Raw genomic sequence first — 27,773 nt, 5'->3', positions numbered from 1 at the left:
ATTCCACCAACCCGCATTAGAACAGGGTGGTGGAATATGTTCCAAACCTTCTCGTCAAAGGGAGAGGAGGCCTTTAGCCTATCAGTGGGAATTTACAGGCTGCTGTTGTTGTTGTTGTACACGAAACTAGTTATAACGAAGAAAAAAATGGGTTTTGAAATTCTTTTATATTATTGCCCTATTAATAATGAATTTGTGGAAGAAAAATAAAATAAAAATTTCTATTAAAATTTATTATCACAAAATATCAGCATTTCAGATAATATCTGAAAACAACCTTATAACGAACTATTTACACTTATCAATAACTAATATATAACTTAACTATTTTATGCTTAAGAGCGCTTATAGCCGCTTTCACGAGACTAAAGGGATTTCTGGCCAAATATTTATTAATTAGTTTATTACATATAAAACACTGCAAAGATTTTGTCTCTTTTTGACGATAAAAACCTACATAAAATTTCTGGTATTTGACAAAATATTTGTTAAAAATGTATTAAAACAATTATATTCTACATTTCTGTGTAAATTGAACGCTGTTTCACTAAATTTACTCAATAATCGTAAGCATTGAAAAATTAACGGATTTTATTAGTGACAATGTATTTAACATTTTAATAAAGTTTTTATTCATTATATATCAACTATGTATACATCTAATAATATTTTCTATTCTATTAAAAACAATACCCATAGAACTTATATGGAATAAATAATGTATAGCAGCGCGATGCTTTAAAGAGTTTGACTTGACTATAGTTGTTCTTATACACACATACGCACACAAGCTTAAAAATAATAACTAAGAAGCGACACTTCGAATAAGCGCTCTTAAATGTCTTAATATCCGTTCTAAATGTAGTGAGGATCTTTTAAAATGAAGTATTACGACTAATCTTGTCTAATGCTACTGCTGACGGTACTCCAAATGTCAGACTTGTTGATACTGGAGTACCGATAGCAGTGCAAATTGTATAAATTTATATATATGGGTCAAAAATTTATATTTAAAGATCAAAAGTCTTAACAGTTGTGTTTTACAATTATTAGGAACATATTTCAATCTTAATTTAGAATTTCCTCATTCTGCGTAACACAGTTTCCAAGGGTCCTATTTGAAAGATTGAAACATATAGAATTATATTTATTTTGATGGATTGTAACAAAATATGTTAATAATGGTCTAATTTCCATACAATTGTTTGTATTAAGTAGATGGGTTGAAATTTATTCCTCCAGGCTCTGCTTTCTGTGGACGTGAATTCGTTTTTCAACCGATTCGTGTAAATTAAATTCTGTACTTATCATTTGAGTCGTCCTTCACATAGAAGTTCTTTATTTGTTTTATTTATATAATTATGTAGATACTTATTTAATTATTATGGAGGAGAAATTTTTATTTACATTTTCATTATTCGAATTATTATCTATGATAAATTATTTTATATGGAATTTAAGAGTCAGTTTACAAGCTCAACTAAGTATATACTTAACTAATAAAGGAACTACACATGATTAGTTTCAACGACGTTTTCTTTCTTCTTTCTCTTTTTACCTTCTAGATCAGCGTAAATGTCTTCTAGACTTCTCATTTTCGTCTCCGGTACGCAGAAGATTAGATAGAACACGTTTGCTAAGCAGATAAAGCTGAAGATCCAAAACGTTGAATGGTAGCCAATCCAGGAGTTAAGAGGAGCGAACAGCTTTAGAAGGGCAAAGTCGGTTCCCAAAGATATAGCCATTATTAATGTAGCTACCGTACCGCGGAGCTGTAACGAAATTAAAAAAATAAGACAGGAATATTTAGCATTATTAACAATGTGAGTATATATTTCCTTGCCTATTTACTTAAAACTCTAATTTCTGTATTTAATATTGAATAACTTTTCGAATTGTGTAATTTCATGACATACTTAAGGATTTAATCCAGGTATTAAAGAAGTAAAATTAGCCTTTATATATTTTGCTTTCTCCGAAACCAACGATCATATACTAATTTATACTAATCTATAAATTTTAACATGTAGAAAACTCCTTAAATACTAAAGGTACATCATATTATCATTTTCTCTATCAATAAATAGCACAAACCCAATAAACATTTGACAGGTCGCCACAACGTGCCAACTGTAACTTATAATACGCGAGACGGGTCGACTTACGTATATAATATGAAACTAGCAGTATGTTTTGTCGTACCTGGAAACTAAACATTTCGGTCATGATGACGAAGGGCAGCGGCTGCAGGCCGGCCGCGTCGGCGAAGATGCACGTGCACAGCGCCGCGATGGGCAGCCAGCCCGCCGCGCCGCGCGCGTAGAACCAGCCGCCCAGCGCGCACAGGCTCACGCCCGCCGTCGCGCTCGTCACCGCCAGTAGCGGCTGCAACGCACACTTGCCATTTGCACAGTCTCTTACGCGTGTATTTACCCCGGGCTCCCTCGAACCAGAAAATAGTAATGCTATATGATATAGATTAGCCCATGGGTATGAGTAGATGTTACGACTCGGGACAGGATCTTTTGCAAGCTTGTCGTACTTAGGTACCATAATTATTTAGGTTTTCTACGTTTATTGATTATGAGAAAATTAAGAAAGTAAATCGAGTCGAGATGGCCCAGTGGTTAGAACGCTTGCATCTTAACCGATGATTGCGGGTTCAAACCCAGGTAAGCACCGCTGATTCATGTGCTTAATTTGTCTTTATAATTCATCTCGTGCTCAGCGGTGAAGGAAAACATCGTGAGGAAACCTGCATGTGACAAATTTCATAGAAATTCTGCCACATGTGTATTCCACCTACCCGCATTGGAACAGCGTGGTGGAATATGTTCCAAACCTTCTCCTCAAAGGGAGAGGAGGCCTTTAGCCCAGCAGTGGGAATTTACAGGCTGTTACTTTACTTTAAGAAAGTAAATGTATTTTACGCTGGATTTCGATAATAAGCTGAGATGGCCTAGTTGTCAGAACGCGTGCATCTTAACGTACAATTGCGGGCACTAGCTAAGTCAAACACCACTGAATATTAATGTGCTTAATTTGTGTTTATAATTCATCCCGTGCTCTTCAGTCGAAGAAATCATCGTGAGGAAACCTGAATGTGTCTAGTCTCATTGAAATTCTACCACGTGTGTATTCCACCAACCCGCTTCAAAACAGCCTGGTTTAATATGTTCCTAACCTTTTTCTCAAAGGGAGAGGAGGCCTTAGCCTAGCAGTGGGAAATTTACAGTCTGTTAATGATTTATGATAGATAATACAGATGAACGATCTATCTACTGACCTTTCTTCCAACGCGGTCTACGAGTTGGCACGCCATAAACGATCCAAAAATCTGGACGACAGCTAACAGAATCGACTGCTTGTTGGGAGAGAGCGCGAGGCTCGTGTTGGGGTCCTTTCCCGCTTCAGCGAATATGTGGCTGGCGTAGACGAGAACAGCAATGCAGCCGCAGAACTCTCGGGTAAGGTTCACTATGAGCGCCACCCAGAATGCTTTTAATGCCGTTTTATCCGCAACTATAACAAAATAATACAAAAATAAATGGAGCAATACTCACTTGGTATTGTTATGTAGTGTCAGTTGGAACAGTGGCCTAAATTGGTGTCCTATCTTTCGTAGAATTTTATTATTCTAGTGATTAAGATATCACATGAGTCTAAGTGGCTTACAGGATGGTGTACTGGCAGAAATCGTTATATAACTTTCAGGCGACCTTCTTTTCTCTCTTTCTCTATTTAAGGTTTTATTCAACTTTATTTTTCGTGACTGTTTTAATTTAAAATCACGGTTTTAAAATACATATTTAGTTTTAAGAGTCAGAGCGATGGCACAAACAATTTTCATGTCATTTTGTTATACGGCATATTACTTTTGGATAACTGGCTGGTTACTGGATGGCTACAGATATTGAATTTGTTTTTAGTTTTCAAAAGAAAGCTTTCAGGTCTATTTATAATCTTGGAATTAATTTCGAGACTCCTTCCGGAATGTTATTAAAAGATAAGAGCACCTACTTACAGTTATATCACAATATTTTTACAAAAATGTTTTGTAAATTCTCAGTAACGAAAGTAATAAGTATACGGGAAGGATTCGACTCAGTAAAGGCAATAATTCCTTCCCGGATAAAGGTATTCGTTTGTACAATAAAATTCTATAGATATTTATGCCGAAACATTAATAAATAAATTTTATTAAATGAATAATTCTAGAGGTGAGATGGCCTGGTTGTTAGAACACGTGCATTTTAACCGATATTTGCGGATTAAAACCCAGGCATTTACGGACAGATTTTATAGTTCATCTTGTGCTTGGCGGTGATGGAAAACATTCAGGGTTGGAGATTGGCGGAATATGCTCCAAAACTCCTCACAGGGAGAGGAGGAAATTTTCATGCTGCTATCGTTATTGTATATTTCATTTCATTCCTAAATCGTATTAACTTATTTATCATTCGTAGCAATCAATGTTACCAGGAAGTTCATACGATTCGTTACTGAATACAAACGAATTCGAACATGTTTTGACGATACAATATAAATTGATTCAACTTTGGCGAAAGTATTGACGGCAGGCGAAGACTTCATATATAAAGTAACCTCATTTTAATAACATTTAATAATCACGAACAAAGAAAAATCAAAATAAAATTTAAATTATCAACAAAATATAAAAGTAGTATCCCTTCTTGTTTATTAATGGCCATTGTTTACAATGTCGCAACTTTATTATTAATTTAAATTTAATTAACTGATCAGCATCAACAACAGTTTGTTATGAACTATTTTGTGTGTAAATACGAATAGTTCTAAACTTAAGGATAACAACATGACAGAAAACATCTATAATTTATCGATTAAAACAATGTTAAATTAAAAAAGAAGCTGCTAAAAATATTCAGATATTCTACCGCTAAACAACAGTACGCAGTATTGTTGTGATCCGGTTTGAAGGGTGAGTGAGCCAGTGTAACTGGGATCTTGGGAAATATCATCAAACAAGGGAAATAGCACCTTGGTTTCCATTGTTAGTGGCGCATTGATGATGTAAGGAATAATTACTATTTTATTGTCTATGGGTGATGGTGATCACTTACCATTAGGTGGCCCATATGCTCGTCCGCCAACATTATTCCAAAAAAAAAATTAAAATATATTGTTTGTTAAATAGTTGAGATGGCAAAATGTTTGGAATGCGTGCTGCTATACTAATGCTTGTAGGTTGAATCCAGGTCCAAAATTTTGAATTTTACAGATAAACTAGTGAATCGCCCTTGCAATGCCGACACTAAATATCAAAAAGAAGCCAATACCAACGCAGGTCACAACATCATGTTCAACTTCTTCATATCATAGATAAACAATGTCTTCAGTTAAATTTCATTTGTAAAATATAATTTAATTAGCGACCCGTCCCGGCTTCGCAATGCTAATACTAAATATACTACATATTTTTTTGCTTTACTTTTTTGTCCATGTATTATATACAAGAACCTTCCCCTCGAATCACTTTTAAAAAATATTATAAATACGTTGCGTAATTTTAAAGATATAAGCATACATATGTACAGCGGACTAGCGGATAGGACTTTGTTTTATACTATGTATTGATAGGCTGAAACTTATTCTGCTTCTTTATAAGCAGAGTTAATGTCGAGCTTTATTTAGTCTTTGTAAACAATCCAGGATGCAAATTCATAAATATATGTTTTTCATGATGATGATTAATTGAGCGTCCTCAAATTTCGACTACAGTGCGCACACAAGTGTTGTTAAATGAAAATATATCAGCTTAAAGCCAATAAGGGTATTGTAATTCTTTCATCATAAGATCGTTATTCTTTTAACTAAGTGTATTGTTTAGTTATCCAAAATACTTTTCCAAAAACGCCCATTTCCGTGTAAAGTGCTCGACTTTCTACTAATACTACGAATATACTATTTATATTAATATAGTTTAAATAGTCCTCTAAAATAGACCGTTCTCTAACATCTGGCGTCCTATCAGATTTAGTCCTAGACCATTTACTATTTGTAAAATTCTCAACAGCGCCAAATTCCATAACCGGCTGACTAATTCCCGTTACAGTCTACAAGCTGCCATTATTTACATGATAATTTTTTCTTGAACGTTCTATATTCGTCAATGACGCATTTGCCACCCCAATTGACCCCCAGAACGGCATCTGACACCAAATAGAAGCAACAAAATTGAATGGCTGGCAAATTGAAAATGATGACTCGGCTCAAATATCAAGGACACGACCAGAGGTCACTTCGCCAATTGAAACAATAAATCTGTTTTGAAAACAATATTTCTACATCCGCCTTATCAAGAGGAAACTAGAACTGTTTTGTTTGATCATTTATCTTTGTGTAAACGCTTTCGTTGAAAATTGGAGCGAATTTCTTTACAGGTCAAAAGGGAATTACAGGGTTTATTAAAATGGGACGAATGAGAGAATTGTTCGCGAAATTAAGTCTAGGCTACAAAGTTTCGATGATAAATAAATTCTGAGATGTCAGAATATTGAATGATTCATCTCGAAACATTGAATAATGTTTGTTATGAAATAAATGTAAATTAGTTTTGTGAAAATTTACGAAGAATAGAAATGTATCATAAATACAATAAGTAAATAGATTAGATCTTGGGCTGACAATGGTGGAGGTCTTGAGATACTTACATAATAATTTGGGCGAAAATTTTGGTTCACATGTTGTCTGTTCGATGATCAGTCTGTCCACTTCATCACTAATAGACTTATCAGTGTGAGGAAGGGAGCGAAGCAAGCCTAGAACTTTTGCTGTTTCCTGAAATAAACATTTCTTGTTGAGCTTTGTGCCCATCTGGATAGGTACCATCTACTAATTAGATATTCTACCAGTGTTACAGGCATACGAGATGACTTAGCTTCCAAGTTTGTTGACACATTTCCTTAGGAGAGGTTATTATTGCTTACAGGTGGTGACCTCTTGCATGTCTACTTATTACATATTTCCTATTACATAAAAGTATATGGACATTAATTCTTTCACGTAAACACATTGGTGCTTTCGAATGGTTTCATTGATTGATCGGTTCGTTTGAAGTCGATTATGAGTTGGGCCGGATTAATCACTTCGGGGTCCCCAGACAAATCACTTCCAATAGCCCATAAGCATTGCAAATGGATTCCAAAAATACGTGTTATAAAATTGACTTGGTGGCTTTAAATTAACTCAGTACAAATATTTAAATGTGCATTCATAATGTAATATAACTGGAGCGCGTTGCGTAAAAAAAATGTACGCTATGCCTTCTGATTAGACAAAATATAATAATAAAATAAATTTAATTCGAAATGTACTGAATTTTGAAGATGTGGGGTAAAAATCAAAGAATTAATTTGTAAATTAAATTCGGTTGCTTAATAATTTAATTCTCACTTTAGGAAAACAAAAATCTTGAATGTGGACATCTGGTTTATGATAATCAGATTCTCGTGATGAGATGCTACCAAAGCATAAATTTCTTTGCATATATTTCCTACTCGCCCTGGCTTCGCAAGTGTGCAATGCTGATACTGAATATAATATTGTGTTTTTACCAATACTACTAATTCTCCACCACAAACACTGTACATGTATTACAAACATAAGTCTTTCTATCTATTGCTATAAAAACTCATCAAATTTCATTGCGTAATTTTAAAGATCTAAGCATACCGTAGGGACAGACAGCGGTAAGCGACTTTGTTTTATACTATGTAATGATAATATATCCCTTAATACTAGTAAAGTTACCTCATTCTTGCCGCATTTGATGAGATAGGACGGTGTTTCAGGTAGCCGCAGCAATATGCAGAAATGTATCAGAGGTATTGCCAGTAGGATCCAGAGTACAGTGTGGAATGGGAGGAGGTCACCCAATATGAACACCAGCAGGTTTCCAACGGTCTGTGGAGTAATATTTTCCATAGTTTAGCACTAAAAAAACAAACAGAAAGATCCCAAAGACAATAGCGGTTCATAAAATTCGTGGTAATTAAATTACTATTGAGTTTTTAGTCTTATTTGGTTACTATTTAGACAATACACTAAATTTTACCTACAACAGAGTCTTTTAGTGTAGATTACTTTAACATAACTTTCTGGTGTATTTTCAAATATTATCCAATGAGAGACAAAAAGGCTTAGACAAAAAAAAGTGCCTTTTTCTACTTTTTACTAATATTCTTATCAGCTTGATCCATTTTTACTATTACTAGAATTTTTGCGTACATCTTAACCTCTGATTGCTTAAGTTGTGATCAAAAATTAATCTCGTGCTCAGCGGTTAAGGAAAACATAGTGAGGAAACCTGCATGTGTCTAATTTCAACGAAATTCTGCCACATGTTTATCCATCAACTCGTATTGGAGTAGCGTGTTTGAATATGCTCCAAACATTTACCTCAAAGTTAGAAGCCTTAGCCCAACAGTGGGAAATTTACAGGCTGTACATGTTGTTCTATCAAAGACAAAGAAGATTCTCATGCGCTTTCAGGGATTTTCCCTTGTTACCTTATACGAGTGACAATATTGCTAAAGTATTATCATCTACATCGTATACAATCTTAGTATAAAATCAAGAGAAACAAGAAAAACGATAACGTTATTTTTATTTTACTGAATTCAAGAATCATGATGGACATTTGATAGAGCAACATATTGTAACAACACTAGACGAGTATGTTATCAAATTATATTTAAGTACCGACAAGGAAAACAGTATTTTTTTCTCGAATGATGAAGTATTGAACTAGGGTTGTCAAATAATATATTCTTGATATTTATTTTTATATACCGTAGAATCTTTTTTTTGAACTGAACAGTAACATTTTGTTAAATTCAAACGCGCACGAAGTCGTACAGCTAGTTATTTTAACAACATTACCCGAATAAGCTGTAATGCAAAGTGGTTAGAACACGTGCATCTTAACCGATTGCGAGTTCAAACCCAGGCAAGCACCACTATATATGTGCTTAATTGTGTTTATAATTCATCTCGTGCTCAGCGGTGAAGGAAAACATCGTGAGGACTCCTGCATGTGTCTAATTTCATCGAAATTCTGCCACATGTGCATTCCACCAACCCGCATTGGAACAGCGTGTTGGAATATGTTCCAAACCCTCTTCTTAATGGAAGAGGGTTTGGATAGCAGTGGGAAATTTACAGGCTGTTACTTTATAAATTTTTATAATTATTATTTTATAATTTATAAATTTTTGTAAATTTCTTTGAGGAGAAGATTCGGAGGAAATTCCACCACGCTGCTCCAATGCGGGTTGGCGAATCCACATGTGGTAAATTTTCGTTGAAATTAGACACATGCAGGTTTGTTTCACCGCCGAGCACGAGATGAATTACAAACACAAATTCATTGAAAATTCAGTGGTGCTTGTCTTGACTTGAGCCCGAAATCATTGGTTTAGATGATTCATTCTAACCACTGGGCCATCTTGGCTCAAATTTTAATAACATGTTACAGGATTCCCTAAAAATCAATCAAACTTAGGCACACAATTTGGGTTTTAAGTATTGCTGTTTCAAACTTTCGGCACAATGGGGAATGGAGGGAGATTAGCCCTTATTTAATCCGGACTTATAAGCTTTCCAAAGTATAGGAGTGTAACGACATCTGCTCAATAATAACGGAAAAATACTGAGTATTTATATAACACTTGCTGTGCTCGCGTCTTCGTGCGCGTTTAAATTTCACAAAAAAGTTATTGTTCTAGCCTAAGTTCAAAATCGGTCCAGCCGTTCCAGAAACTAGCCGGAATCAACAGAAAGATAGACGGATAGAAATTTTAAGAAATGTTATTTTGGTATATGCAACACACGGCACATAATTATATTTTTTTATGGTGTAGGTTGGCGAACGAGCATATGGGTCTGATGGCAAGTGGTCACCATCACCGATAGACAATGACGGTGTCAGAAATATTAAATATTCCATACATCGTCAATGTGCCACCAACCTTGGGAACTAAGATGTTATGTCCCTTGTGCCTGTAGTTACACTGGCTCACTCACCCTTCAAACCGGAACACAACAATACTGAGTATTGTTATTTGGCGGTGGAATAACTGATGAGTGGGTGGTACCTAATTAATAGAGATATCCAATTTTTGTTGTGAGTGTTTATGGGACGATAGCTGCACATCAAAAAAGTTATAGTCTCACATTGAAAAGCTCCAGCCGTATACCATTGTGTATTAAATTGTTATAATTTACCAAATAATTCATTTGAGAGAGCGGAAAGTTACTGGTCACGTAGAGAGAGAAATGTTACTCGTGCGAACAAACGTCGTCATTTACAATGACATCAAATCCAAAGAAAATCTGTCATATATTTCGAAATTTGTGAAAATCTGCTCAATAAACGCGAAGTTTCGCGTGCGATCCACTAGTCAGATACAAATACTGATAAAAGAAGAGTAACTTCTTAGTTTTATTGCCGGTTCTTCTCGGTAGAATCTACTTTCCGAATCGGTGGTAGCTTTACTTAATTGTAAAATAACGATTTTAAAGTGCTAGTAAAAGCTTATTTGTATAAAGTTTATTTTGATTGATTTATTGATTCATTGAAGAGCTGGTTATGGCCAAGACAATAACAAACAATGTCATAACGTTACAAAAATAATAATAACTTTTGACAACCCTATATGCACCCCAAGCCGAGCAGGTGTTTTAACAATGAATCGTGGACTTCCCAACTGTAGAGGAAATTTGTATACAAAAGTTACTCTAATGATCGAACAAAAATGTGACCTAGATACACTGTTTTTTTTTTCACGTTTTATATCTATTGTATAAAACCTTTTTTGAAGGAATTCAGTCTTTCTAAGAACACTGGCCGTTTCGAACAATTCGCTTATTTTAAATATTTGCTAGGCGATACTACGCGGAAAAATGCGAATGATTTTGTCTGCGAATTTCTTATATAAAGCGATGATCGTTGTTTAATTTTGGCAAACACTGTTCTATTTACAAATAATTACCATTTATTTACCAAATTTATTATTAAATAAAATAGTTATAACTTGTATAGCTATTCTATAAGAAGGCAATATTATAATCTCTTGTCATTTCAGAATAATATTGAAAACCGATGCAATTGTGACAAAATATATGTCATTGTAACAGCCTGTAAATTTCCCACTTTTGGGTTAAGACATCCTCTCCCTTTGAGGAAAAGGTTAGGAGCATATTCCAGCACAATGCTCCAGTGCACATGTGGCAGATTTTCGTTGAAATAAGACTCATGCAGGTTTCCTTAAGATGTTTTCCTCTACCGTCGAGCAGGAGATGGATTATAAATACAAATTAAGCACATGAACTCGCAATCATCGGTTAAGATCTACGCTCTCTAACCACTGGGCTATCTTCGGCTATATAATTATGTATATTCGTATATATTGTTTCTGTGTATAAACTACATATATCCATCGGCCGATTTCATATGTTTTATGTGTGTTTTATAGATGTAATTTGTATTTGTATAATCAACTTCACATAAGACTTACGCCGGATCTAAGGGATTCTGAGCTAAAGTATCAACCACCACAATTTCAAATGTAAATTAATGAGACCCCGCTGAAGAATTCTAATGGATTTATTCGAAAAATAATGAGGGACCCTTTACAACCTCTTTTGTTGCTTTTGACCCTTCAAAGGACAGTATGTCAGATCCGACATACACAAACTGATTCATTAAAAACGACCTTGTTAATACGGACCTTGTGTGAAGTAACCTGGTAACCCCTAGTTTCCGTTTGCATGCGGTAAAGAGAACGTTTTTGGGCAATGGTATGCCCATATATAATAAGATACGGAGAAATATATTCAATTTACCATTTACAAAATTTAAAAAGTCTATTACCTAAGACTGAATTAATAAGTAAATCTAATTGTTAATTAATTAAAAGAGTATTTTTTAGAACAATGATGTTCTAGTAAACAGATATGTCATTAACGCGCAAAAAGTGAAGTGACCCAATTAGGATTGGGACGTTTGCCTTTAGTCGTTTTCCATAATTATGCCGGTAATACGTTATAATACATCATAATTATGTAGTAATACGTTTTGCGTAATTAAAACATCTAGTTATCCCTTTTACTTATTGTTTTTATCAAGCTATCCTTTTACTTGTAACGAAATGTAAAATAAACGGTCCTCGGCGCGGCACACTTTTTTCTATTGTTTAGTATGGGTATAACATATCTGTTTATTAGAATATCATTGTTTTAGAAGGACACTAATTATTTTTGCAAGGAACAGCATTGTAAATCTGTTTATTTAAAAAGACCAACTATGCGAGTTTCTTGCCTTTATCCATCTCTGGAGGCTGCTTTCCGAAACGGTGGTAGTAATAAATTATCGACGTTTCAAAAAAGCTTTACTGTGAAGTTTACTTGAATGAAATTGATTTGAATGTGCTGTAATACAAAGTGGAGTCGATTTTATCACATTAAATGCAATGACGGCCAGTTCTTGTTTATATAAGGCTGATAAAATAATCGAATAAATACACGAATAATGAAAAAAAAAAGAAATTTTCGAACAAAATAATTCATAGGAAATTTTAACAAACTAAAATCCGTTTTTGAAATAAGTTCAATAACAAAAACCGGCCACGCAGCGCTGAGGTCGAGCCCTGGACGTATCCGCTTCCCGCAAAGTCCCTTTTGACTTCAACCGGCCTTACTTTAAGTATCTCCGATAATGTTATAGGATGTTAATTAACGATTTTCATTTGTTTTTTTTTTGTGTTTGATATTAAAACAACATATGATATTATTTGTATCATTTGCGCCGTTGACGTCACAATTACATTGTGTAATAATTCATTATGTAGGGAGAATTTAAAACTCACCGCCGATATGTCTAAATTAAAATGAATATTTAAAATCCTATAAAAAAATTATAGAAACGCACTGCTGGTTCGTTTGTTGTTCGGAATGTAATTTAAAGGGTAAAATACTGCTACACTGGTAACACTTATGTGATTAATTTTTAATACTAATTGAAATCTAAGTTATATTATGATAAAAGATATACCTGTGAGAATATAACGAAGGTGCCGGTCATACCACGTATACTGTCTTCGCTGATTTCTTTTACATACAGCGGACAGACCACGAAAGCTCCTCCCGAGCCAAACCCGATCAGCGCCCGAGCACCGATCAGTGCGATCGGATGCGCGCAGATTAGCTTTACCGCCCAACCAAGCTGAAACAATAGCATATATAAAGTCAAAAGTAAAGTAACAGCCAGTAAATTTTCCACTGACGGGCTAAGGCCTCCTCTCCCATGGAGAGGGTTTGGAACATATTCCATCACGCTATTCCAATGCGGGTTGGTGGAATACATATGTGGCAGAATTTCGATGAAATTAGACACATGCAGGATTCCTTACGATGTTTTCTTTTACCGCCAAGCACGAGATGAATTATAAACACAAATATAGTGGTGCTTGCCTGGGTTTGAACCCGAAATCATGGGTTAAGATGCACGCGATTTAACCACTGGGCCATCTCAGGTCTTATAGAATATATATTTTATTTCAATTGAGGTAAAGATGGCTATGATTTTTGGATGATGATTGACAGATTTTCGATATAAATTAAATTTGGTATACAAACAGTCTAGAGCCTGAGAAAGGACATAGGTTACTTTTTTTGGATACACACATGGTAAACAAAGAGGTCATACCTCTTTGTTTACCAATCATCAAAGTAATATTTTAAATTAATTTGTTAATATATTCATATTCTACGCGAGCAAAGCCGTGGATAACAGCTAGTAAATAATAAAAAATCGAAATAACTTACAGATATTGGTACGGATGCAAAGAGTAGTGCGTTTTTCCTCCCAAACTTATCCGCTGCCACTCCAAATATGAATACAGCGATGGGGGCGAATATGAACATAATTGACGCCATCCATGATACATCTTCTTCGGATAGAGGTCCGTTTGAAGGCGACGAGTCCCCCATCAAGAGGGCCTTGTTGGGGGAAATCCAGCCCATTGCGGTGCCATAGGCTAAGATAGGCATGCATACTGAAACAAACATTTTACATTAGTAAAAAGTAGTATAGTGTCTAATTTTATCGAAACAAACCAGCCAGCTTTTTGGCAGATCCGTGATGACGATGAATGCTCTGACTTAATATTCGTCAATGCTGGTGTTCCACAAGGCTGCGTTCTATCACCCACCCTGTTTCTTCTGCATATCAATGATTTGTTGCAAATCGGGAACATTCACTGCTATGCAGACGACAGTATCGTTGACACCTTACACACCGGCCGCGCTAATATTTCTCGGGAAAACGTCGAAGAAAACCGGAACAAACTTGTGTCTGAAATCGAGTCTTCATTAAACGAAGTCTCGAATTGGGGCCGGCTAAATCTAGTCCATTTCAACCCCAAAAAGACGCAAGTTTGCGCGTTAACCGCTAAAAAAAACACCATTTGCCGTATCTCCACGATTTGAGAACATTCCGATAGCCGCTACAGGTAGTATCGGAATACTTGGCGTTGATATTTCGAGCCTCGTTCAGTTCTTCGGTCAATTGGAAGGCAAAGCCAAATTGGCTTCAAAAAAGCTGGGCGTGCTCAGCAAGGCGAGACAGTATTTCACGTCGGCCTATAACCTAAAACTTTATAATAATAATAATAATAATAAGCCTTTATTTATTTCCTTGACTTAATCCTACTACATATTAAAGTAAGTATTCAAAATAATTATACAAAAAGTTGACCTATTCCTAATATAAAAAAGTTTAAAAAGTAATAGTAAAGTAATTTAATATTAAGTCATGGCCCCTCTCGGGTATAGGCCTCCTCCAACTGTTTCCAGTGTACTCTATCTCTTGCTGTATCCATCCAGTTGTCTCCTGCTACCTTTCGTAGGTCATCAGTCCAACGTTCTATAGGTCTGCCTCTAGCTCTCTTGCCTGTTGGACCTTTCCATATTGTGACGAGTTTCGTCCATCGTTCTTTCATCGTTCGTATCATGTGACCAGCCCATTTCCACTTTAACCGCAGTGCATGCGTTACCGCATTACCTAAAACTTTACAAGGCGCAAATTCAGCCTCACATGGAGTACTGCTCTCACCTCTGGGCGGATGCTCCCCAGTACCAGCTCCTTCCATTTAACCGCATCCAACGTAGAGCGGCTCCAGTTATCGACGATCAAGCCCTTTCCGATCTAATTGATCCTTTGGCTTTGTGTAGAGATGTCGGATCACTCTGCATCTTCTACCGAATTTTTCTAAGGGAATGTTCCGAGGAATTGTTCGGATTAATCCCGGCTGCTGAATTTCACTTTCGGACATCTTGCCAAAATTCTAAGTTTCACACGCACCACCTTGATGTCCGCAAATCCACAACAGCGCGATTTCTCAGACTTTTCTGCCTCGCACAACCACTTTGTGGAACCAGCTTTCGCCGGTGGTTTTTCCGAACCGATACGACATGGGAACCTTCAAGAAAAGAGCGTACTCCTTTTTGAAAGGCCAGCAACGCACCTGCAAGCCCCCTGGTGTTGCAGAGGTCCATAGATGGTGGTAGTCAGTTTCCATCAGGTGAGCCTCCTGCTCGTTTGCCAACTATGCCATAAAAAAAAAAATAATATCAGATTTATTTACCAAGCCGGTTGGTATTAACGAAACGGTTTTTAAACTTTTTTTTAATCATGTTCGTCTTCTGTAGTGAGAATCGAGTTCCTTCTCACAGAATAGGTCTACTACATGCTGATCAGTGGCAAGAGCTACTAGATCGGAAGCAATCACTTATATATTCTTATTTTAGTGTTGCCCAAATGCAAGAACAAGACGAGACTTAGCCAGTCTTGGTCTTGGTCTTGCGCCAATACACCTGGTCTTGGTCTTGGTCTTGGTCTTGCACTCCCAGTCTTGGTCTTGGTCTTGGTCTTGCAGCAAGAGTCTTGCAAGTCTTGCAATTACCTATTAGTCTATTACTATTTATTAAAGTTTATTTTAAATCTTAGAAAAACTTATTAGAATTGGAACATCGTGAGCTTGAATTAACATAGCCATAGTAAAGATCAAGGAGATTAATAAATTACTGAAGATTTGATAAGAAATTTCAAAAATCAACTGACCTATATGTCGTTTAAAAACTTAAGAAATATAATGACTGAATGAACAATAATAGTACCTATATAAGTAATTAGTTTAAAACCATATAATCAATATTAAAATATGTATATACTTACTAGAATTAATTATTATGACATCTACTACCTATCCTTACCATTTTCAACCGACTTCCAAAAGGAGGAGGTTATCAATTCGTCTGTATTTTTTTTTTTTTTTTATGTTTGTTACCTCATAACTTTTCACTGGGTGGACCGATTTTGATAAGTTTTTTTTTGTTTGAAAGGTAGTGCTTCCCGTGGGGTCCCATTTTTTTTTAATTTTTTTCCGATGATGGTATCCGTATGAAAACGACATAAGTCTTAAATTTGCATTATGTATATGCGCGACAAATAGGTGAATAACTGAAAATCACGTTAACCAATTTTGATAATTCTTTTTTTATTATAAAATATATACTTCAACGGTAATTTGGTGAAAGTTTGGTAAGGTTCTGAGCACAGGATCCATGACAAAGTAACGGAACGGAAGGGAACGGAACAATTCTGAGGAGCACGTTAGCGATACTCAGTCGAATCTTTTATTTATAGGTTATTTGGATATTTGAGTCACCTTCCGTAATGTGGTTATGTTTATGTAATTATCATAGTCGAATATTATAATCAACTAGCTACCCACCCCGGCTTCGCACGGGTGCAATACTGATACTAAATATACTACAGAATTTGTGTATTTACGACATCACATCGCAAACTTCTAAAATTATCAGTGTTTCTTTACTATATTGTTCATGTATTATATACACAAACCTTTCCCTTGAATCACACTATCTTTTAAAAAAACCGCATCAAAATCCGTTGCGTAGATTTAAAGATATAGGGACAGAGAAAGCGACTTTGTTTTATACTATGTAGTGATGGAACTCTTATACGGCTCGCAGTTAGGGTGCGATATGGGGCAGAATTTCTTACTATCTTTAATAAAATTTTGTGTATGTGATGTGATGTCATATGATGTACGAAATATAGTTGGTCTTTTTCAAAGTTTTTTTGCTGAGTTCGATTACAGCTCTTTCGAGAGATCCTTGTAGTTTACGCCGCGTGACGTATTAAATCCGCATTCTCGAAAGTCTATTTTTGCTTTATTCGTAAGTTTCCTTTGAAATTGTCCTCGAAGTAGTTTCTGACTCATATAAACGGAACGCTTAATCTATCTATATTAAAAAAATTAGTTAGTCAACATCAGCTTCACTTAAAATCAAAAAATAAATAAAAATTTTAACAAAAAGAAAAACCGACTTCAAACAAAACACTATTTTAAAACAAATGAATATGCACGAAAAAGTAATAAAAATAATTGCGTATTCAACATATTTTTTAGAGTCTTCCTAAGTTAAATGAAATGAAAAATATTAGACTACTTAAAAGTCGATTAACGATTATATCATGTAGTTATAATTATTGTTATATTTGGAGTCGGTGTCAGCCAATAAAACCCTACAGTATATCTATCAAAAAACAATACGAGAATACTTTAACAAATATGTTTTTTACAAATTACCTTTTACACAATAATATACTGGATCAATCAAGGGGCTCGTATCGCTTCTTTCTTTTGATTGTTGGGACAAGGGCACCGTGGCTGACACCGGCTCCAAATATACCAATAACTATAACTACATGATATAATCGTTAATCGACTTTTAAGTAGTCTAATATTTTTCATTTCATTTAACTTAGGAAGACTCTAAAAAATATGTTGAATACGCAATTATTTTTATTACTTTTTCGTGCATATTCATTTGTTTTAAAATAGTGTTTTGTTTGAAGTCGGTTTTTCTTTTTGTTAAAATTTTTATATCGTAATCATAATACTACATGCGTAATCATTATAATCTATTAATTTTCATTCTATGCACTCTTAAACTATTCTTTGGAACACCTGTAGGTCCTCTTAAAATTCGAAATTATTTTGCATGAGTATACCTACGCCCTGTGGCGGCCATAAAATAGTGTCAAATGTGATTTCGGCGCGGCGGCAACGATTGTTGTATATGATTTCAAAAGAAGCCGCCGACGCGTGTATCATAATCATGTACTTCCGAAAAAAGGCAAATTTTTTTGAGAAGTAAGTACAAAACCTTTGATGCCGCATTATCAAAGTGCCGATTATTAAAACATAACTATGCATGCACTCAGTTTGATTTTAATGGATAATTTTTTATTCGCTATGTAGGTATGTTTATGGTATTAGTCGTAATGCGCATAGGTCCAGTTTTTCATATTCTTTGATACAGTTTTTTGCGTCTCATAGAATTCCTAAGCGTACCTATACACCGAACTGTTACACCTAACTACTCCGTGAAATAGCGCTAAGTCCTAGCTGCAAGACGCAAGAGTCTTGCAGGCTATGTCTTGTTCTTGCTCAAGTCTTGCACGGTCAGTCTTGGTCTTGGTCTTGCTAAAAATATGCGGTCTTGTTCTTGGTCTTGGTCTTGCAAAAACGCAAGAACAAGACCAAGACTGCAAGACCAAGACTGAATTTGGGCAACACTATCTTATTTACTGTCTAAAAGTAGTAGTAACGTAACGGCCTGTAAATTTCCCACTGCTGGGATAAGGACTCCTCTCCTATTATGGAGAGGGTTTGGAACATATCCCTCTACGCTGTTTCAATGCGGGTTGGTGGAATGCACTCGTGGCAAATTTCCTTCGACGCCGAGCACGAGATGAATTATAACACAAATTACGCACATGAATATTCAGTGGTGCTTGCCGAGCACCACTGAATATTCATTCGAGCAAATTAAGCACATATTTATAGTGGTGCTTGCCTGGCTTTGAACTCGCAATCATCGGTTAAGATGCACGCGTTCTAACCACTGGGCCATCTCGGCTCTTGTATTTACTGTCTGCATATAATTAATTCTTATGTAAATGACCGTATTATTCTTATCAAATAAATAAATCACAAATGATCGCGTGAGCATCTGATACACACGAGCAATTTGATCGATTAACATTAAACGTCATAATAACTCCACATATTAAAACATAGTTATTATGATTTATACGAACTATTAAAATTATCAATTTATTGAATTTAGCTCGTAGCTCGAGTTGCTGAGACTATAATGTCAATAGTATTTGGATTTATGTTGTAGCCTTGTGTAGCCTATTCTATCCAATCGACTAAGGAATAAAATTAAACAAAATTTATAAACCGTCACATAAGGAAGAAGCGGCATTTTCCTTACTTTTTATGTGTCCTTATCTCTCCATCTCAGTCTATTTTCTGTATACGTATGATAAAATTGGAGTTACCTTTACCATATTTACATATACCATTAATAAAATTTTAACAAAAAGAAAAACCGACTTCAAACAAAATACTATTTTGAAAGAAATTAATGTGCACTAAAAAGTAATAAAAATAATTGCGTATTCAATATATTTTTAGACTTCTCCTAAGTAAGATGAAATGAAAAATATTAGACTACTTAAAAGTCGATTTACAATTATATAATGTAGTTATAGTTATTGCTGTATTTGGAACCGGTGTCAGCCACGGGCACGCGACTCAACAATCGCTAGCTGATTATAATATTCGACTATGACAATTACATGAAAATAACCACGCTACGGAAGGTGACGCAAATATCTAAATAACATATAAGTTAAAGATTCGGCCGAGGATCGCTCACGTGCTCCTCAGAATTGTTCCGTTCCCTTCCGTTCCGTTACTTTGCCATGATCCTATGCTCAGAACCTTACCAAACTTTCACCAAACTACCCTTGAAGTATATCCTTTATAATAAAAAAAGAATCATTAAAATTGGTTGGCACAATTTTGAGATATTCACCTATTTGTCGCGTAAATACATAATGCAAATTTAAAACTTATGTCGTTTTCATAAGGATACCATCATCGGAACAGGATAAAATTAAAATGGGAGCCCACGGGAAGCACTAACTTTCAAACAAAAAAAAAATATATCAAAATCGGTCCATCCAGTGAAAAGTTATGAGGTAACAAACATAAAAAAAATACAGACGAATTGATAACCTCCTCCTTTTTGAAGTCGGTTGAAAATAAGTTTCTTTATAATTTTTATCTGTCTGGCTGGAGGCTGCTTTCTAAAACGGTAGTGCGATGTTGTCAATTCAAAATGGCTTAATTGTGAAGTTTACTTGAATTTACATTTGATTTGGTTTATTACTATGTATGGCAGAAATAAAATTGCAAGAATTATGAATATTTAAATCAGTTTACTAATACGAGTATCTTATTTAGTTAAAATGAAGTTTAGCACTGCGGTGAAGGAAAACATCGTGAGGAAACCTGCATGTGACAAATTTCATAGAAATTCTGCCACATGTGTATTCCACCAACCCGCATTGGAATAGCGTGGTGGAATATGTTCCAAACCTTCTCCTCAAAGGGAGAGGAGGCCTTTAGCCCAGCAGTGGGAATTTTACAGGCTGTTGTTGTTGTTGTTGTTAGCACTACTTCCTAGAATATGAATTTTATAAGTAACGTGTTATTATTATAAAGAATTAAGGATTTTTAAAATCTTTAATATATGTATATCAAAGTGTTTGTACGCGCCACCACCCACACTTGGACACTTTTCAAATTCACATTTAAAATTCCGATAGTATTTGTCCATGTGTGCGTTATTACACGACAAAATTGAAGAGTATCTTTAATCGACAAAAATACTCATAAGTTTTAAATATTTAAATAATTCGATTAAATATTCAACATGTATGATGTGTGTACTTATAATTAATTGAAAGAATGAATTGATTGCACCATTTGTATTTATACGGAGAAATTAAATATTTTGGCAACGATCTACCTACGACTAGACGTTACTTTGAGTGCGAAACATTTATACTATGGATGCGGCAAACTGTTTTAAATACATTTATTTATTTATTTAAGCATCATATTGAACAAAAACAAGATATGAACGATAATATCTGCGATAGTATAAAAATGTGGTGCAGTTATTAACGCCCGCCAACAAAGGGACATTGCTCTATTAATTAAGACACTTAATTGCACATATTTGTTGCATAATGTATGAATACAAAAAATAAAGAATAACCAAATATATCATATATTGTTGAATTATTAGCGAAAAGTTTTTATGAAGACCTTCAAGTTCGATAATTAATTTAATTATTATGAAAATGGTTGGAACTCCAATGTAAAAGGGCTCCATGTACTGAAGAACGGACAAGAAATGCGTTGTTGCTGATTTTACACGACTAAGAGAGTGCTATAAATTTTAGGTAATGTTTTTTTGGGGTATACCGATATAAGGATAATTAATTGGAAAATAATGTTCTTTTTGAAAAATGATTCAATCAAAAAACCTCCAATCGATTGTAGAAATTAAAAAAAAAAAATCAAATAAAAAAAAATAGTCAATTAATAAATTATTAAATTTTATCAATCATCGTTGTAGATTGGCGGCACATTTTTATACACATTTACTTACATTTTTACACGTGCGATATTCCTACGTTTTCCTTCACCAGCGGACATAAACCCACCTTCACCCTTAGTGGGTTTTTCACAATCATTTAATAAATTAAATCAATAACCATATTAATTTGTCATATCCTACGCTTGTTCATTCTGTATATTTATCATTGATAATCTATATTACGCAGGTCAATTAGAACGCCCTGACCCTTTAGGATTGATAATATAAACTTACATTACATTTACATATTCATATAATATCTTAATTTATATTAAATATTTTAACCAATGATTGCGGGTTCAAACCCGCGCAAGCATTACTGAATATTGTGCTTAATTAGTGTTTTAGTTCATCTCGTGCTCGGCGCTGAAAGAAAACATCGTGAGGAAACTTGCATGTGTCTAATTTCATCAAATTCTGCCTCATGCGCATTCCACCAACCCGCATTGGAACAGCGTGGTGGAATATGTTCCAAACCTTCTCCTCAAAGGGAGAGGAGGCCTTTAGCCCAGCAGTGGGAATTTACAGGCTGTTGTTATTGAAATATCTTAACCGATGATTGCGGGTACAAACCCAGGAAAGCACTATTGAATATTGTGCTTAATTAGTGTTTATAGTTAATCTCGTGCTCGATGACGAAGGAAAACATCGTGAGGAAACATGCATGTGTGAAATATGTACCAAATGTTCTCCTCAAATGGAGAGGGTGTGTTAGCTCGGCAGTAATTTACAGGTTGCTAATGTAATATTATTCAGTGAATACCGTATCCAAGTTTTATGAGTTCCTAGTCACGTGTTAGCTGAAAATAAAACGTTAAAGGGTTTTCTCCGCACGTAAATCTAAATATATAAGCAGGAAAACATAATCATATACATACATAAGTAATATATAAGTTTATTATTCAAGTCACATTACATAATGACATAATTATTATAGAGTAACACTTTTATAAATAAAATTTATTATTCGTTTATATTTTTTAATATTACAGTTATTATTTACCATGTTTTTTTTATTTTTAGTTGGTGTAGCTCGATATTTCGACATTATGTAGTCAGATAAATGTGAACAAGACATTCGACATTCGTAGATTCTTTCGTGGATATAGACATTGTTCACAGTTTTTCAGTAATTCTATACTATCCATGTATTATATTCAAAAACCTTCCTCTGGAATAGTTCTATTTATTAAAAAAAACCGCATCAAAATCGCTTAATTTGAACGATCTGAGCACACATAAGGACAGACAGCGACTAGATAAGCGATTATTTTTTATAGTATGATATGATTACATACTGGTTAATTTTCATATATGTTCATTTAGACGATTTTTTCATTTAGGTCAAAACGAAAAACGTCTATTTATTTACTAATTGTCGTCGTTATATCAGCGAAATAATCTATCAGTGGCCTCGTTTACAATATTAGCAATTTTATTAGTCTTAGTCATATGTTTAATTATTGGTTCCATTATCATATCTAGATTTGAACCCGTCAGATCCTACCCATTGCAGTCCTAGCCGCACAAAACAAGTTGACGGTTTGATACCGTTGCTGATACTGTACTGATGACGCTGTCACTACAGAGAGAAGAACTACTGCTGTCATGGCTAATATAAGCGTTTATGAATCTTAATTTAACAATGTTGATTTAAATGTAACCCATTCGGAAAGTAGATTGTACCGAAAAAAACTCATTAGTTATTCTTTACCAGCATTCTACTTAAGGAGTCTGTCACTGTTTTTTTATTGTATAGGTAGGCGGACGTGCATATAGGCCACCTGATGGTACTTACCATTAATTACCACTTGGTCATCATCACCCGTAGACAATGACGCTGTAAGAAATATTAGCTATTCCTTACATCGTTAATGTGCCACCAACCTTGGGATCTAAGATGTTATGTCTCTTGTGCCTGTAGTTACAGTGGCTCACTCACCCTTCAAACCGGAACACAACAATACTGAGTACTGTTATTTGGCGGTAGAATAACTGATGAGTGGGTGGTACCTACCCAGACGGGCTTACATACACGAAAACCTTAATGAATTTTAAACATAAAAGTTCCTTTTGAATCTCTCTATTAGTGAAAACCGCATGAAAATCCGTTCAGTAGTTTTCGAGTTTATCGCGAACATACAGACGGACGCGGCTAGGGGACTTTGTTTTGTATATATCTAGTGACTATTATACATATATATTATATATACCTTAAATACTGTCCTTACATACTAAGAGACTATTAATACCTACTGTCGCTGAAGTCAAACTTTTCTGTTTGAAATACAGATTATAGATACATAGAAATATATTTTATCTCAATTGCAGTTAAACTCCAGTTGATCCTATCAAAACAATATTTCTAAGTGAATCCGTATTTGTTAAACAAATACTCGGATTTCTTATAAGAAGTTAAGCATATTAAGTGCAGGTTTATTTGAATATCTTTGAGTTTTTTTTCATATAATTTCAATAATATTACATATGTTATCTAAATTTGAGTAATTTTAAGTAACTTTTGTTTTTTTTTAAAGAAAGTAAAGCAATATTTATTAACGCTATCTACACATCTCTAGTCTTTAAGTACAGTCTTATTGGTGATTCGACGTATTCCCGTCCGGAGGGGATAGGGGTGACTATTTGCAATAATTTTAACCCCCATATGCATGATCTAAAAGTGAACCATATTTGAGTTAGCATGTGTTTTAGCTTTTTTCAAAATTTGTCAGAAATGCAACTTTAAAAATGCATTTGAAAAAAGAACTAGTACATTCTTATGATTTATAAAAACGAATAAACAACTGTATCCTGAATGTGTTCACAGATTGAGAGAGATGACATTAGTGAATAACTTTAGGTATATGAAATTTTTTAACAACGACCAACACGCGCGGGTTGAATGCGGATACAAAAAGATTCTATATAAAAATTTTAAATAAAAGAACAACCAAAAAAAAAAGGAAAAAAATCTTGAATTATTCCGGCTAGCTAAATTGAAATTCTCATTTTCTTTCTTTAATAAGCTTCTATTAATATACATATATCTCTTGAATCAGTTTATTGGGGACTTTTTTATAACATAATAGCTGTGCTCACGACCTTGTACGCGTTTGACTTTAACAAAAAAAATATATATATATATATTGTAGCCAAGTTACTCCTTATTATATCAGTTATCTGCCAGTGAAAGTCCCGTCAAAATCGATCCAGCCGTTCCAGAGATTAGTCGGAACAAAGAGACAGTCAGACAAAAGTTGTAAAAAATGCTATAATATTTTGGTATATGCACCGTGTACATACATATGCATTGAGTAAAAAAGGGCTATTTTAATATTACAAACAAACACTCCAATTTTATTATATGTATAGATAAGGATAGAAAAAATCCTGTAAGCTCTTCCGGAAGTAAAATAATTCGAAAGTTATGTAATCGTTTGGAAACATAATAATTAGTTAAGCATTTAGTACGTATATCTAATGTATTGTAGAATCTATTTTTGTAGATGCCACATTAATACTATTTTTAAAACTGATTTACATAATCCAATGGCCTATAATGCAAACGGATTATTTAAAAATTTACATTCAAATTTGCTAAATGATAATTTGTTCGCACCTATTAGTATTACAATATTCTATTTCTTTCTGTACATCAAAGTATCTCGAATAAAGGCGCTTTAATGGTAGTTATTACCCATAGCAGAAATAATAAATCATGTTATATATACTGATAGCGTTATCATTATCATATGTTTTTTTTTAAGTTTTTCTTATATTTTCGTGTGCCACTCACAATGCATCTAAGATTTATTGATTTTTTTTTCACTAAAGTATAATCTTTAAAAGTCCCAGTTGACTAAGGCCTCGACTTTGGGGGGAAGAATTGGTGCTAATTCCAAAACGCTGCTCCAATGTGAGTTAGTGGTTGCACATATGGCAAAATTTCATTGAAATTATACACATGCACCTTTTCTTACATGTAATTAATTATAAATAACCAAAAAATCAGTAAAAAAACTATCTACATAGTTTTAATAGATCGTTCATAAACTTGTTAAAAAAACTGTAGCATTGTTTGTGTGTGTTACAAAGGAAGTAAAATAACAAAAACAACAGCCTGTAAATTTCCCACGGCTGGGCTAATGCCTCCTCTCCCTTTTGAGGAGAAGGTTTGGACTATTCCACTACGCTGTTTCAATACGGGTTGGTGGAATACACATGTGGTAGACTTTCTATTAAATTTGACACATGCAGGTTTCCTCACAATGCTTTTCTTCACCGCCGATAACGACATGAATTATAAACACAAATTAAGCACATGAATATTCAGTGGTGCTTGCCTGGGTTGGAACCCGTAATTACCGGTTAAGATGCACGCGTTCTAACCACCGGGCCATCGCGCCTTTTGAATTAAAGTTTGTATGCGACACTTTCTTTATGAATCCGTTTTGGTTTTAGTGTATCTGAAAATAGTCTCTGTTTAAGGAAAATTTATAACTACCTAATAATATATTATCTATATAATAATATAGAAAACACATTCCCTTAAAAAATTCATAGTTTTAATATGATATTCAAAAATGTATAAATAAATAAAACACTCTTATAGAACCATAATTATATTATTATATTGTATAAGCTTAGTATCATTTTTATGACTACGTTTATAATTAAAATAGAGTATTTTTTTTTAATTAAAAATTTAAATAATATTCTAATTTTAGGAGAAATTGTTACGACTATTTTATTTGGCTATCACCTATGTGTGTATTATAAAAGTAAAAGCACTAGTGCGGCAAAACTTGCGTGTTTAAAATTAATGGAATATAAAAAAAAAAAAACATTTAACATTTTCGAACCGATTTCAATTTTTGAATTGAGCGTTAGTATATTTTTTTTATTAATATTCGATTGACAAAATTTTTATTAAAAAAAAAAAAAACTAATTCAACTGATTATCTATGGGTTACACTTACCAACTATAGACATGAGCACCTGGTTATGTTTGCTTCCACGATTGTCTGATTTCTCGTGTGTCACCTTATACATTTTATTCACCATTTTTTTTAAATATTCACAGCCTGATTTTAGAATAAAAATAAAAAATAAAATTACTATTTCTCAGATTTTATACCACAAAATTAAAAAAAAAAATTACTATTTCTCAGATTCTTATCGATGTATTATTTTTGAATTTCGAACGTTAATTCCCGTTTTTCGCGCGTTCGTGATCATCACCACGGCGATGCGTGTTGACTGACAGGGAAGTGTTCCCGCGGTTTATATTAAGGCAAGTTTTCGCTTACATTATTTATTATCTATATCTATTAATAGTTGAAAATTTTAAAAAATACTTACAAGCCATTGAAGTTAATTTTGTTTTTCTTTTATTTTATAAATAAATTACTTATTAAAGAAAAAAAAATATTGTTTTTTTTTTAACTCTGTTCACCATATGAGAAATAAATTGTAGAAGAAGCAAGTGGAGTCCGTTTTATAAAATTACCAGTAAAATAAATGAATATTAAAATACATTCTTAATTATATTTTTATAATAACAATTTATTGATTTATACTTACGACGATATTATTAATGTCAGAAAAGAGTTTTCATTGAAAAAAAAAAAAAAAACTAGTTTTATTTAAATATGTTGCCAGCTTATATAACTTAATCAAAATAATTCTAAGCTTCACGTACACTCATGTATGGCCACTTGATCAGTTAATCCCAAGAGAATCGGTTGGACGTTTTCCTCTGCTATCTCAATATATATTTTCTTAGGAAATTTCAACAACATTTTATCCGTGTTCTCTTAATTACAATTTATAACTAACTCGTTTCTATGTCTCTATGCTATTATAACAGAAATAACAGAATAAACTAATTTGCGGTTTTAAAACACATATACATGATTATATATAAAACCTATAATCCATTTTGGATATTTATTTAGCGCTAGCTGCAGGACGATTAAGTCGTTTGTTTTTTTTTATTTTTTTTTTACTGTACACAGATAACATTACATATAACGGAAACCAAATATGTAATAAGAAAAAATAATTAAGTACAAACTTTGAGTAATGAATGGGATTTAATAATTTATATTTAAGTCAAT

At 33.9% G+C, this 27,773-nt stretch overlaps 1 protein-coding gene across 1 annotated transcript; it reads right to left on the bottom strand.

The window, feature by feature from the left end:
- Positions 1-1,082: 1,082 nt before the first annotated feature.
- LOC124540328 (facilitated trehalose transporter Tret1-like) lies at positions 1,083-26,925 on the bottom strand. The gene is made up of 8 exons (XM_047117816.1): positions 26,634-26,925; positions 13,867-14,096; positions 13,094-13,264; positions 7,792-7,944; positions 6,693-6,819; positions 3,287-3,522; positions 2,203-2,385; positions 1,083-1,772 (listed from the first exon to the last, which is right to left on the bottom strand). The coding sequence occupies exons 1-8, from the start codon at positions 26,716-26,718 to the stop codon at positions 1,509-1,511; spliced, it is 1,449 nt and encodes a 482-aa protein (XP_046973772.1). The 5' UTR covers positions 26,719-26,925; the 3' UTR covers positions 1,083-1,508.
- Positions 26,926-27,773: the final 848 nt, after the last annotated feature.

This window comes from Vanessa cardui, chromosome 24 (assembly GCF_905220365.1).
Source record: "Vanessa cardui chromosome 24, ilVanCard2.1, whole genome shotgun sequence".
NCBI classification, from domain to species: domain Eukaryota; kingdom Metazoa; phylum Arthropoda; class Insecta; order Lepidoptera; family Nymphalidae; genus Vanessa; species Vanessa cardui.
The sequence above is the reverse complement of the archived record's forward strand: the minus strand, read 5'-3'. Positions and strand labels throughout refer to the sequence as shown.